This window comes from Pygoscelis adeliae, unplaced genomic scaffold, assembly GCF_000699105.1.
Source record: "Pygoscelis adeliae isolate BGI_AS28 unplaced genomic scaffold, ASM69910v1 Scaffold126, whole genome shotgun sequence".
In the NCBI taxonomy this organism is placed as follows: Eukaryota; Metazoa; Chordata; class Aves; order Sphenisciformes; family Spheniscidae; genus Pygoscelis; species Pygoscelis adeliae.
Genome location: NW_008824896.1, coordinates 489,121 through 502,416, shown reverse-complemented (window position 1 = coordinate 502,416; position 13,296 = coordinate 489,121). Strand labels below are relative to the sequence as shown.

Below are 13,296 nucleotides of genomic sequence, written 5' to 3'. Positions count from 1 at the left end.
TCCAGCCCCTGCCTCTCATACTGGCTCCCGAGAGACCTCAGCCTCTCCACCGTTGCCTTGATCTCATCCAAACGGCTCTGGGAGCTGGACCCTTGCCCCTTCATCTTGGCCACGTGGCTTTCCAGAGACCTGTCAGAGGCTGGTGAGAAGGAAAGAGGAAGGCTGAAGAGAAACTCATCGCTGAGCAAAAAGGCACAGGCAGCAAACCCCTCCCCTGATACAGCACAGATGGCCCCATCCGAGGGCAGTGGGCAGGTGGTACCTTGCAGGCTCAGGGCTTCCCCAAGAATGGTCCGCAGCATCTCCTCAGCCAGCTGCATCCTCCCCTCCAGCTCCTGGTTCTTGGCCCCACCGCCAGCTTGCACCTCTGAGAACAGCAGCTCTAGCTCTGCCAGCTGCTGCAGGTACAGGTCCACCTGCAACCACAGCAGACCGGGCCATCAGCCAGCAGGAAGCCAAACCCATGATGGAAAGGCCAGGGTGGGAACCAGGTCCACAGTCCAGCCAGAGGATGGAGAGCAGAGCGAGGGCTCATTTTCGGATGGGGCACAGCAGGCCAGCAGCTTTAGGTCATCGGTTTTTTATCAGTTGAATCGGGTACAACCCTAAAGTTCAGGCACAGCCTGCAAAAATCACTTCTCGCTCGCACCGGAAAGAGATGCTTGAGGAGGCCAGGAGGATATGCTTGAGGATAAGCGTATTTTTTTTTTTTTTTTTTAATATATATATACACACACCCCTTGCTGCTCAGTGGCCCCAGAGCTGGCAGAAATGCTCACCTGGGCTTTCACCTGGCCATAGCAAGCCGGGCACTCGCTCTCTTCACAGCTGGGACCCTCGAAGCCAGGCTTGCAGATGCAGCTCCCATCACTCCCACACTTCAGAGGCTCAGCACCAGCCAAGTCGCAGGCACAGGCTGCGGGTCAGAGTGGCACAGGCTCAGAGGAGCCTGTCCCCACCTCAAGTCTCGGCATGTCCACCCTTCCATCCACCATCTCCCCCCGCTTTCCTCCCACCGTTTAGTCCTGTGCTCCGGTTCCTGCTCTCCACTCCTGCTTTCCAGCCTTGGTTTTTGCAGCATCCCCCTTCCCATCAAGCCACCCTGCACTCCGGCATGGATTTTCTTACTCATCCTCAGCTCAAACAGTGCCCAGCTCTCACCTCTGCACTTGTCGGCAGGATCGGGGGCCAGGGGGTTCCCGAAGAAGCCATCTTTGCAGCGGTCACAGTAGAAGCCGGCGGTGTTGTAGATGCACTTGAGGCACTCGCCTGTCCGGCGGTCACAGTTCCCCACAGCATTGGGCTCCACATTGCCATTGCACTGGCACGGCTGGCAGGGCCGGGAAGCCGCTGGGTCTCCAAAATAACCATCAGCACAGTACTCGCAGTTGGCCCCTGGGAAAAGGGGGACGGGGCTAAGCTCACACTCTTGCCCAAAAGGCAGAGGCTGCCTTGTTCCCCCTGTCCCACAGAAATGGGGGCATTCAGCCCCATCAGGGCCAGCACAACAGCATCTCCACTCTCCTCGCCGCCATGGCCAACACATGATGCTCCGGGCAGGCTCTTGAAAGCTGGGTGCAACGACTGACCTTGGGCAAGTTGTTTCTTATTTGTTTTCGTTTTTTTCTTATTTTTCTATTCCTCTCCCTCCCCACCCATCCTTTTTCCATCCACATTATTCATTTAGATGAGAACCTTTCCCAGGGCAGGGCAATATGTGTTTACACAGCCCTTGGGGCTGAAACACCCCATTACAGGCAGGAGCAGCACTGCTGTAGGCAAGCCAGGCTGAGAAGATGGGATGATCTGCCTGCCTCTGAGCATCTTAGCCCGCCGACACCTGCATCTCCCCATACGGTGGGTTGAAACTCCAGGAAAAGGCAGAGCAGAAGCAAACTGGAGGAGAGCATTACCGGCAGCTCCAGGAGGGCAGCGGTCACAGACGACCTCCTCGCCACCTGGCACCACTGAGCAGCCTTGGCCGTTGCCGCAGGGGCATGCCCTGCAGCCGTACGGCTGCCAGAGGTCTCGGTAGAAGCCGAAGGGGCAGCTGATACTATTGCCCACGTTTTCGTCTCCCGAGTAGCATTCACCTGAAGGAGGAAGGAAAGGGCTTAGGGCAGTTTGCTCTCATTCCTCGTGGGACACCCTCCACCACTCCACCTCCTGGCTACCCCTCGCTGGTAGCCAGGTGGTCCAGCATCCTCCACCAGAGTCCTCGCAATCCTCATGTCTGCCCATACGTGCTTCATTTCTCTGCCCATCAGTCCATCACCATGCAGGAAGGACCATGCCCTGCTCCTGCAACGGGAGCCCAGCGAGACCCCATGGAGAAGCCCATCACCACCCAAAGGTGGCTGGATGTCATTTTTTCACAGCTTGTATAGCTCCCGAGGAGCCACATGTTGCCTTTTGTGCCTCCTGATCAATGCTCAGATATTTGGAAATTCAATTCCAGTTCAGACTTGGAAAATAATGACAGCTTAATTTTGCATTACTTTGACTTTATGTGGCAATGCTGTGGGCTATTTTAACAAGGCAGGTAGTAAAACATATTTACATCACTGATATCTACTGGCACCATAATTACTTTTAAAATAAAACATCAGAAGAAAAGCTTTTAATGCTATCCAAGCAGTAGGAGATGTTTTTTCTCTCTCCAATGAGTATCATCTAAGCCCAATTTGATCCCAATGCATCTTTCCTGTATTTTTGGCTGCAGTGCTTCGAGGCTTTGGGGAGTTTTAGCCATAATGTTCCCTGCACTACAGCCCCCCAAGCCAGGGATCTTGCCCCACTTAGGGCCCCCCATGCTCCCCTATAGCTCAATTCTCAGGACGCAGGCAGCTGTGGCTTTTCTTACCAGTGTCAGGATCACAAATTCCTCCCCCCTGGCAATTGCACGGCACGCAGATGCTGAAGGGGCCCAGGCTGGGGACATCTCTGCGGTAGCCAGGGGCACACCTTTCGCAGAACTGCCCCTGGTACCCTGCCGGGCACTCGCAGCTTTCCACCCAGGGAGCGTGGACTCCGGTGATGGGCTGCGCAGACACCAGGGTGATGTTGTCGATGTAGCCAGTGCCTGGAGGGAGATACAGCCGGTCACCTATGGGGGCCACCTGCAAGTCCCCCAACACCTGGGACCTGCACAGGTCACATGCTTCATTACAACGCCTGTGGGCTGATGGACTGGAGCCAAGGCTTTGCTATCCCCACTGTTGCCATCCTGCTCAATCTCTTCAATTTTGCTCATCTTAGGGCACTTTATTTATTTTTTTAATACCTTTTAGCAAAGGTATCTCCATCTGGAGACTTGGCGTCTCCAGCAACGAGGAGAAGCCAACCTTGTGCTTGCAAGCTCTCCCCCCACTTACTGTACTCCCCAAAGGTGGCTCGGATCCAGAGAGCTGTCAGGTTTCCCAGCAGCCTGCGATACTCAAAGTGATTCAGCCTTGGGCTCCACTTGCTGCTCGGGTGCTCGTCCAACCTGCCCATGGGAGGGGGAAAAAGTGGAACCGGTTTCAAGAAAACGAGATGCCTCATCAAGAAAATGCGGCAGCCCTCACCCATCTCCCTCCTGAGCTCAAGGCTTTGGGGAACAACCTTCACCCATGCAACTGACACCGAGCAAACTACCCAGCCCAACCTCAAGCCAGATTTTCTACTGCCCCTCTCACAAAGTAACCTCCTCATCCAGGAGAGAAGCACCTGAGCTGCATCCAGCCCAAATCAGGCAACCATTTGCCACCTCCAAGGGATCACAGCTGAATCCAGGAGCTCCTTGAAGCCACAGCTTTTCTTGCTCACCCTGCCCCAAACACCCCAGCATCCCCCCTGTACCTGAACACATATGTCTGGCTGATGCCGCAGGGCAGGACCTTCCCCTGGGGCAAGAAGGGTGCAGTGACTCTCAGGCCATCTCCTTCTAGGACCACATCATGAGGAGATGGATGGCGTCCCCCTCGGTCCAGACGGTAATTGAAGGAGAGAGTCTGGCCATAGCTCAGCTGCTGGTTCCCGAGGAATTTCACTGCAAAGGGAAGGAAGGGAGAAAATTAAAGTCTTAAAATCTTGCCTTCCTTCTAAAGGCTCAGTTGACAGGATCAAACCAAGCAAAGGGGACACCGTCACCTCTCCCCCTCACCAATCCCGCAACCTACCGGGCGCCACAAAGTATATTGGCTCTGATGTCCTTGCCACTATGAAGGCATCCTGATGGCGTGGGGACCACTGGAGCTGGGCTGGGGAGCCGCTTTCGTGGACACCTTGCCAGCCTTCAGCACCTGGAGCACCAACAAGGAGCAGTCAGCAGGGACAGGGAAGGCGTTTCCCAGACTCCAGCATCTTTCTGGAGCTGTGTCTTATCAAAATGTCCGGCTTCCTACCCCTTGACCTCCGAGGGGGCAGCACAGATAATTGTGTGCCGATACATCTGAAAATAAGCCAGGCTGGGCATGGAGCTTTCCTCCCAAGTGGCAGGAAAGACATGATGAAGCAAGTCTACGCTCCCCCCCCACCCTTGCACCCTACTTCTGCCTACGATCAAGCCATCCCATCCATCAAAGCACAGGGACTCCCAGCAGAGCTGCAAACGAGGCAGCTCCTCCAGCACGTCAAAGAGAAGGGACGGCAAACACCCCCAGGAGCCATAGGGATATCCTGCTTGGGCTTCACCTTGCTGGAAGGTGGAGGTGATGTTGTAGACACTGTGGTTGTCTGCACTGACACACGCAGCCGAGTGCCCGTAGCAAAAGCAGGGGGAGCATCCCGCAGGGTTTCTGGCATCCAAGTTATAGAAGTTTCGCTTGCACCTGGGAAAACGCAAGAAGGTGACAATGTTCAAGTCCGTTTTCTCCTCTTGTGTGGCCAACACAACCAGCCCTCTAACAACAGCTGTGCAACACAGCCATTGCCACAGTTCCAGGTCATCGCCAGGCCAGGATGGCGGGACAGGTGTGCGGGCACTGCCAGGGATGCAACTGCCAGGGAGATGGAGGACACGCCACACAGCAGTCCAGCAAGACCTCCTGACACCTACCTCTCACACCGCTCTCCAGTAGCGCTCGCCTTGCAGACACAGCGGCCGGAGAGGCAGCCCCCCATGCTGCCAGCCGGGTCGCACTCACACTGCGGGCTCCTGCAACAGGGACAGTGAGAACCTCCACCTGGATTTCCAGCTTGGCCTGGGAGCTCAGTGCCCCCAGCTGTTGTACAAGACAGCAGAGAATCCCCCCAGCTACCAGTCCCATACTAGAAAGGGAAAAATAATCAGCAGAGCCATCTCTCTAAGTAATCCAGCTGCAGCAGTACGGATGCCAGGCTGAGGCAGTGCCCAGCACTACTGCCCCAGGATGCCCCAGAGCACCAGCTTCCAACCATCCCCGGTGCCTTTCTTTAGCAAGACTCGCCTACAAGAGCAAAGCGAAGTTCTGCTAAGTTTAATAGACCCTGGCTGAGCTCCAACAGGCAGCAACACGCCGGGGAGGCTCGGGCAGGAGGCCAGGCACAGCAGCACAGCTGCAGGCAGCCACCCCCCACCCCTACCCTTTGACTGCCAGAGGCTCAAAGGAGCAATGGTGGGGTGAAACGAGGAAGAGGACACAGCACTGAGGAAGTTGAATGAGAAACACTTCAAAGGGTGTTTAAATGGGGCTCCATGCAAAGGAAGGTGTCAATTTTTGCATGCACATGTTTGCATGGGGGCAGTCCTTGTGCATGGCACCAACACCAGGCAGACCCACACGTGGGTAGGTTTTTCTTTACATGGCTAGCCTGGCTGGTGCCTGTTTGGCATTATCTGGATAATAAAGCAATCGCTTTGCTCTGGTTTTGACACTATTGTGTGGCAGCAAGCTCTGCAGGCTGGAAGGAAGGTCCAGCACTGCTCGAGCCTGCTCTCTCCCAGTCAGATTAGCTTAGGGCTGTTGGTGTGCTGCCACGAAACAAACTGCTTCTGCCCCTGCATGAGCTGGTTTCAGCCAGCACTGGCTCTTTACAGTGGCTGGGAGAGCTCTGGAGGCTGTCCCTCCAGCTGTCCCCATGCCACCGATGGTTGCCAGCACTTACTGCCTGTTCCTCCTGCACCCGGCCTCGGAGAGGGACTCGAAGCCCGGCTGGCACTGGTCGCACTTCTTGCCCATCACGCCGGGTTTGCAGCTGCACCGGCCGTCGCTGTCACACTGCAGGCCGAGGGCGCCTGTGGAAAGAGGGGCAGGAGAGGTTTGGATGGGCACCTCCCCGCACCCTCCTGGCAATGCTGCCAATGGGACAGGGGAGAAAAGCACCACACTGTCATTGCAGCAGCAACCCAACCTCAGGACCAGGTCCCTCCCTGAGGTCCCAGCACAGGGCTGAGACACCAGGTCTGGCTGTTAAAGCTGCTCCAGCCTCCCTGACTGATGCAGGAGACTTGGAGGAGATAAATCCCAGTAGGCATTGACCAGATGCCCAGCCAAGGATCTTCTTCCCCACTATAAAGGTCATTGCAAAGGACAAGATGGACTCCGGGACACACAAACCAAGCGGAGATTTAGTTGTTCTGTACCAGACCCTCTGCTAGTAGACATCTGTGCAACTTGATTTCAGTGCCACCACAAGGACCTTATGGTGCTGAGGGCCATGGTAGGCTCTTTCATTTCTGACCTACCTCTGTGCACATGCAGGCACTGAGGGGAGAGGATACCAGACCACAGGCAGCCGTCCTGCCGCTGGGCCCTCCCTGCATGCCAGCGTAGGAGGCACCTATGGGGATATTCGCCCTCCCACCACCTCAAAGCCTATTGCTCTGTCCTCTTGCCATCTGTTTTTTTATGCTCATGTGGTGCTTCTAGTGATCTTCCTACACCGACAGAGAGCAACAGGCATTTCAATATCTACAGCACCTCGATGCAAGAGGTATGATCTACCTTCTGCAGAGCAAGCCAAAACCTGGTGAGGATGAAGGAGACATCACATCTACTGTGTAACCACCACAAGACCCACAGAAAACACCCCAGAGCTAGAAATCCTGTCTTATAGCTTTGCAGCCTGCAAAAACCACCAGAGGAGCCAGAGAGGCCGAAGTGTCCTGTCTGTCCTCAAGCATCGCAGCACTTTGTACCACCTCCTCTCCCGAGACACAACGCCATGAACTCATGAATTATCTTTTCACTTTTACGATGCAATTAAAAGACTTTGCAGAGCCCGCCAAGCTTTGCGACACCCAGGAAGCATCAGCCTGACTCACAAAGCTAGCAAAAGCTGCCGCTCCCCATGTTGGGGTTTGGTCGCTGTCCTCGAGATAAGGATGGCAGCTGGGAGGGGCAAGCAGCTCCCCACAGGGCAGCTCCCAGTAGGCATCAGCAGGTTCATGGCCACCCGCCAAATTCAGGGCAGGGCAGAGCAGGGTCCCTCTCGGCGAGGCAGGGATTGTGAATGGAGATGCTGGAGGGAAGGGATGCCATCCAGAGGGACCTTGACAGGCTGGAGGAGTGGGCCCATGTGAACCTCATGAAGTTCAATAAGGTCAAGTGCAAGGTCCCGTACTTGGGTCAGGGCAATCCCCAATATCAGTACAGACTAGGGGTTGGATGGATGGAGAGCAGCTCTGCTGAGAAGGACTTGGGGGTACTGGTGGATGAAAAGTTGGACATGAGCCAGCAATGTGCGCTCGCAGCCCAGAAAGCCAATAGTGTCCTGGGTGCATCACCAGCGTGGCCAGCAGGTCAAGGGTGGTAATGCTCCCCCTCTACTCCACTCTGCCCTCTACTCTGCTCGGGTGAGACCCCACCTGGAGTACTGCGTCCAGCTCTGGGGTCCCCAGCACAAGACATGGACCTGTTAGAGCAGGTCCAGAGGGGGCCATGAAAACGATCAGGGGGCTGGAACACCTCTCCTATGGAGAAAGGTTGAGAGAGTTGGGGTTGTTCAGCCTGGAGAAGAGAAGACTCCAGGGAGACCTTATTGAAGCCTTTCAATATATAAAGGCGGCTCAATATATAAAGGCGAGCTTCACAAAGGCTTTTAACTGCATTGCAAAAGTGAAAGGTTAATTCCTGAGTTCACAGTGTTGTGCCTCAGGAGGGGAGGTGGTGCAAAGACAGAGACTTTTTACCCGGGCCTGTAGTGACAGAACAAGGGGCAAAGGTTTTAAACTGAAAGAGAGGAGGTTTAGATTGTACATAAGGAAGAAATGGTTTATGAGGAGAGTGGTGGGACACTGGAACAGGTCACCCAGAGAAGTTGTGGATGCCCTGCCAATGGAAGTGTTCAAGGTCAGGTGGACAGGAGCAACCTGATCTAGTGAAAGATGTCACTGGCCATGGCAGGGCGGTTGGACTAAATGATGTTTGAATGTCCCTTCCAACCCAAACCATTCTGTGAGTTTGTGATTATTTTGGGGGGCAGGCGGGTTTTGAAGCCTGGCTGCAGCCTGGAGCTGCTGAGGGGTTCAAAATGCCCAGCACCCAGGAGAAGAAGCTCCTATGACTTACAGTGCAGCAACACAGCGCTGGGCTCTGGCACCTCCCCAGATAATCCCACCTGGAGCTAAGCTGGCCCCACTCGCTCCTCCTGCGATGCTTTGGTCCGGTGTGTAGGGACCCAGAGCCTGACCTAGCCCACATGCTCAGCAGGACCAAGGGCCACACAGGGCAGCAGGTGCTTTAAGCCCCCCTACACCCCGACCCAACCCCGTCCCCTCCCGGCAGGCAACACGTACCCTGGGGGTGGCAGTGGCAGGGCAGGCAGCAGTCCTCCTCCCGCTGGCGGAAGAAGCCCTCCTTGCAGCGCTCACAGTGGGCGCCCTCTGTGTTGCCCAGGCAGCCGAGGCAGCGGTACGCATTCCCTGTGTCCCTCAGGAGGTGCCAGTCGAAGATGCACTGCCTGGACATCCCATTGCAGTCACAGACTGGGGAGAGGAGAAAGACATCTCAAATGATGCTTAGAGATGAGGGCACCAGCTATGAAACCCCATAAGCCCACCCTGATGCCCAAGGAACAAGCCCAGGCGATGCAAACCTCTCCTTCTTGCTCTGCTAATAACGAGCCCTGTCCCCATGTCTCTGCGCTTGTCCCCACGTGTCTGTGTCCATCAGCCACCCACATGCCACCAATGCCCGCGCTGTGCTCTACATCCCCACGCTTTGGAGCAATGCCTGCTTTCACTGCCGACACAGCTCAGGATGGACAAACCCCCCAAGACAAGCAGCCCCGCTCCACAGCACAGCCAGGGATGTTCTCCATCCTTTCAGAGGCCTTCCAACACAACAAGATCTTTGAGTAAGCAGAAATGGTAAACAGAACCCCAAACCTTGTCCTAATAAAAGCATGCGGAGCTTTACTAGTCACTTCAGGGAAAAGGGAAAGATCCCTGAGGTTATGCTTGGTTTCACCTGGCCTCTGACCAGGAGCGAGCCCAGAAGGAAAAGCTCAACCAACTTCCACTAGGTCCCTCCATCTGGGTCTGTGATGCAAGTGTCCTCCTGACCAAATGCAGGGGTGATGAGGAGTGGTTTGTGACCAGGGGACCTTGGTGGAAGCATGCCACCTGAGAGTAGATAAAAAAAAAAAAAAAGGTTTGGGCAGGATTACACAGGTCATCTCACCCCACCCTCCCAGGAAGAAAAGCTGCAGCTGCCAACATCGCTGCATGATGGATGCCAGGAAGGACAGGCATGAGATTTTGCACCCCACTGCAGCCAGGACAGATGGGATCTCTGGAGAGCAGACTGGCAGATACCTCACCAGACACGCCTGCTCCAGCACTCTTCTTCATTGCCTTGTCCAGGTCTTCTCTTGGAGCCACCTCTCATCTATGTGCCAAGCCCTCAGCAGCTAGTACTAGAGTGTTTAAGCCTGAGGACCTTTATTTCAGATGAGTTTCTCAGCACCACCAAGGAGAGCAGACACAGTTGAGAGAATGGTTAGCAAAGACAGGCAGGAGAAAGAAACACCCTGAGGGAAAAAGCAGGGTTGCAGGGGTGCAGAGCCTGTTGACAAGCTGCTCCAAACCACCCCTATACTGCCATGGGATCCTCAACCTCCCTCCAAGAAACTCTGCTCGCTGCTGACCTCCTTGGGACACAAAAGGCAGTCCCCAGCTGCCCATCCCAGCTCAGGTCACCTCTGACGGCACAGGGAGGTGGAGGAAATCCAAGAGCAAGCAGAAATACGCAGCGTGGATGTGGACAGCAAATTGTACTTGATACATGTGGAGGCTCTTCCTTCTCAGCGCTCTTCTGGCACAGCTTAGCCTGAGGATACAAGGTCCCTGTCCTTCGCATCTGTGACTCCCGGGACCAGGCGAAGCCTCCTGCGCTCACCGCCCAAGCACGCAATGCCCAGCGCTCACACCTGGGCACCGCCCGCCATCCTCGCACACGCCCATTAACACCCACATACCAGACAAAGGCACTCAGCAAGCAGCAGCCGAGCCTGCTGCCAAGAGAGATGACCTCATGTGCCAGCAAACAGGGAGAGAGATTTTTCCAGCTCCGGAAACACTGTTATTCCCTTGCAGCCTGGCTGGCAGGAGACCGCGACCCAGCTGCAGAAGGTCTTCTGTCACCCTAACCTGCTGGGAAGGGACCTGCAGGTGCAGAAGTTCTGCCTCTTATGGTATGAAAAAGTGTCTAGAGCATCGGTGGACATCAACAGTGACCGAAGGGCATGGACAGTACAAACAACCCACCGAGAGCAGCGGCACGGGACTGCTTGGGGTCATTCCCACCCCCCCATCCCTCCACACTAAATCTGTTTAACTCCACCCACACATCACCCTACATCTACATAATCCAGAGGATTTACTAGGTTGCTAAATTACAGGCATGAGCACCATTCCCCCAGGGAATGAAAACCTTTTTTCAGGTCTTGCTCTAAGGCTGCAGCACGTTCAGAGCCAGCTCTCCAGCCCTGGCACCGATTCAGGTCTCGCTAATCCAAAGCCATTTAAAATGCTGTTGCAGATTAGTGCCACCACCTCACCGCTGTAGCTGTTCCTGTTGCTGGTCTTCTGGAAATCTGAGAGCTCAGGCAGGTTAATCTTTACCAAGAGTGAGGCACTGGAGTTGCTAACGAGATGGAGCATGCAGGAGCTGCTGGAAGATGAGGACCAACTGAGGACAGGATCATTTTTGTATCCAGGTGCCCTAAGGCTCTGCCCTGAGATCATCCAGTTCTCAGGCAGCTGTGGAGAAGAACAGGCTCCACAGAGGAGAAGCTTTGCAGCTGGATTTCTTCAGCACTACATTGGGATGAAGGAGGTCTGGGGCACGCATCCAGCAGGACATCATTCCCCCAGCTCCCGGCCAGCAGAATAAAGCGTGAAAAATGCTTGTTTGCTGTGCTGAGACAAATTCCCACATGAGAAAGGCTTGGAGAAGGAGACAGGCAGCTTCGGACCTCTTAAATTGTTGTCTTAAATTCACAAAACCAGAAAAAGAGGTTGGCCCTGGGTCTGTGAGGAGCAGATCCGATAGCCCTGTACTTACGAGCCAGTCTGCAAAAACTACTCCTTTCATCCAGAGATCAACAGAGCTTTGCATGCAACAAAGCCTCCATGAGCAACAAAGCCTCCATGACAATGCAAGTCATTCTCTGCTCCGTCCTTTTAGGACAGTGACCCAGAAGGCTGTCCCATCTGCTACCCCAAGTCCTGGGTTTCCCCATTGCCTGACTCCACAGCTTTCTCGCTGCAGGAAGACCTGCCTGTCTCACCTGTGTCTCCATCAGCATCGGCAGGAAGAGACCACACATTGGGAGCCGAAACCTGCCATTTGGTGTCTTCTCCTTTCCAAAACACCGAGATAGACACCTCATTGGCACAGTGGAGCTCTGACGTCCACACCCCAACTCTTCCCTGAACCCTGGGAGATCCCTTCAGCCATCACGTGCAGGCACACACCACCAAGGCAAACGCACGCTTGCTCGGACGAGGCTCTGCACAGTTCAGAGTACAAGCACCCCAACATCTGCCGCTCGACCAGGTCATACATGAACCCAATTTGACTCAAGTAGTTCATTTGCAAGAAAAATGGGATTATGTGTGCTAATTACAAGCAGGCATCTAGCGCTGGGACTGGAGGAGTAACAGCACGAGAGACTAATTTATGCCACCGAACCAACTTAGAAAGTCTGCTGCAGCATAAAAGCACAGCCTGTTATTGACTGTCACTTTTACATATGCACAGAAATAGGTTTAAGAGTCCATAGAAAAGCAGCAGTTGCCTATACGCTGCCAGGAAGGAGGGGGGGGAATCTACATCAGTATTTTAAAACTTGCATGCAAATTAAGGGTGCAGCAAGTAAAGCAAATCAGGTCTTTTTTTTTTTAAAAAAAACCCCACCACTTATTCAGCACTTTTTTCCCCCATCACATTGCACTGCACTAAAAACGAAAACTGATAAAGGACCAATTCCCAATTCAAGCGCAGCAAGCGTATTTCAGAACACCAGTACTGCAGACAAAAAAAAAAAAAATTGAAATCTCTCAGTATTTACAAAATACAGGTAAAGACCTGATTTTGGCCAAACATACCCATCTCCAGGCTATAAGCTATTACAACTGAAACCCTGATATTGAATTACCACTGGGCTGAATGCACTTAAACATCCCTGCATTATCCTCTCAACTACAATTGCATACACCAGAGGATCCTCTGGATTGTTAAAGCTCACCATCAGTCTATGTACCATGGGAGACTTGCTGCCTCTCATGGGGTGCGGTGGGGCTGTGGACACCTCGTAAGCCCCATGGACTCGCACAAAATGCAAACGCTGCACGTGTTGCTACAGCAAACTGGATCCTGGATGCTTCCAGCTCTTCCTCGGGCTTAGGGAAGGTTTTGGTTACAGCAGCAGCAGGCCGATAAAGCCACCCGCTCCCAGGGCAATGCTCGTGCTCGCACCCGAATCCCACCCAAGTAGCAAGGCTTTATACAGAAAGCAATAAAATAATTGCTCATAAATAAGTTACTTAAAGGGGATGCCAGTAAAAAATCAAAGTCTAAATGCTCATGGGATATTTAACCCCAGAGGAAGCGTAAAGAGAAGTGCCTACAGGTCCAGTTTTAATCCCAAAGGTGGGAGGGGAGAGCACCCTAGCAGGGTGCTGCGGCACCCAGCCGTCTCCCAGTTACCGGGACTCTCCAGCACGGGGGCAGGGCTGCGAGCAAAGCCGCTGGCAGGATTGCACGTCAGCGTGAAAGCAGGAACAGCCGACCTTCCCGAAGCCTCACCTTCTCCTCTGTTGGCGCTCAGGGCTGCGGGCAGGAGAGATGCTGCGAGGCAGCAGAGTGGCAGGAGCCAGCACCCAGCCAT

At 54.2% G+C, this 13,296-nt stretch overlaps 1 protein-coding gene across 1 annotated transcript in view; it reads right to left on the bottom strand.

Annotated features, from left to right (window-relative positions):
• LAMC2 (laminin, gamma 2) overlaps positions 1-13,296 on the bottom strand; it is a 20,437-nt gene extending 7,141 nt beyond the window's left edge. Inside the window, exons 1-14 of the mRNA XM_009324633.1 lie at positions 13,215-13,296; positions 8,699-8,887; positions 6,067-6,196; positions 5,039-5,137; positions 4,675-4,811; positions 4,161-4,283; positions 3,841-4,030; positions 3,375-3,487; positions 2,864-3,082; positions 1,914-2,093; positions 1,162-1,395; positions 780-916; positions 263-416; positions 37-139 (exon numbers count right to left, since the gene is read on the bottom strand). Of these exons, the coding sequence (XP_009322908.1) occupies positions 37-139; positions 263-416; positions 780-916; positions 1,162-1,395; positions 1,914-2,093; positions 2,864-3,082; positions 3,375-3,487; positions 3,841-4,030; positions 4,161-4,283; positions 4,675-4,811; positions 5,039-5,137; positions 6,067-6,196; positions 8,699-8,887; positions 13,215-13,296 (2,090 nt within the window). The remainder of the gene's footprint in view (positions 1-36; positions 140-262; positions 417-779; positions 917-1,161; positions 1,396-1,913; positions 2,094-2,863; positions 3,083-3,374; positions 3,488-3,840; positions 4,031-4,160; positions 4,284-4,674; positions 4,812-5,038; positions 5,138-6,066; positions 6,197-8,698; positions 8,888-13,214) is intronic.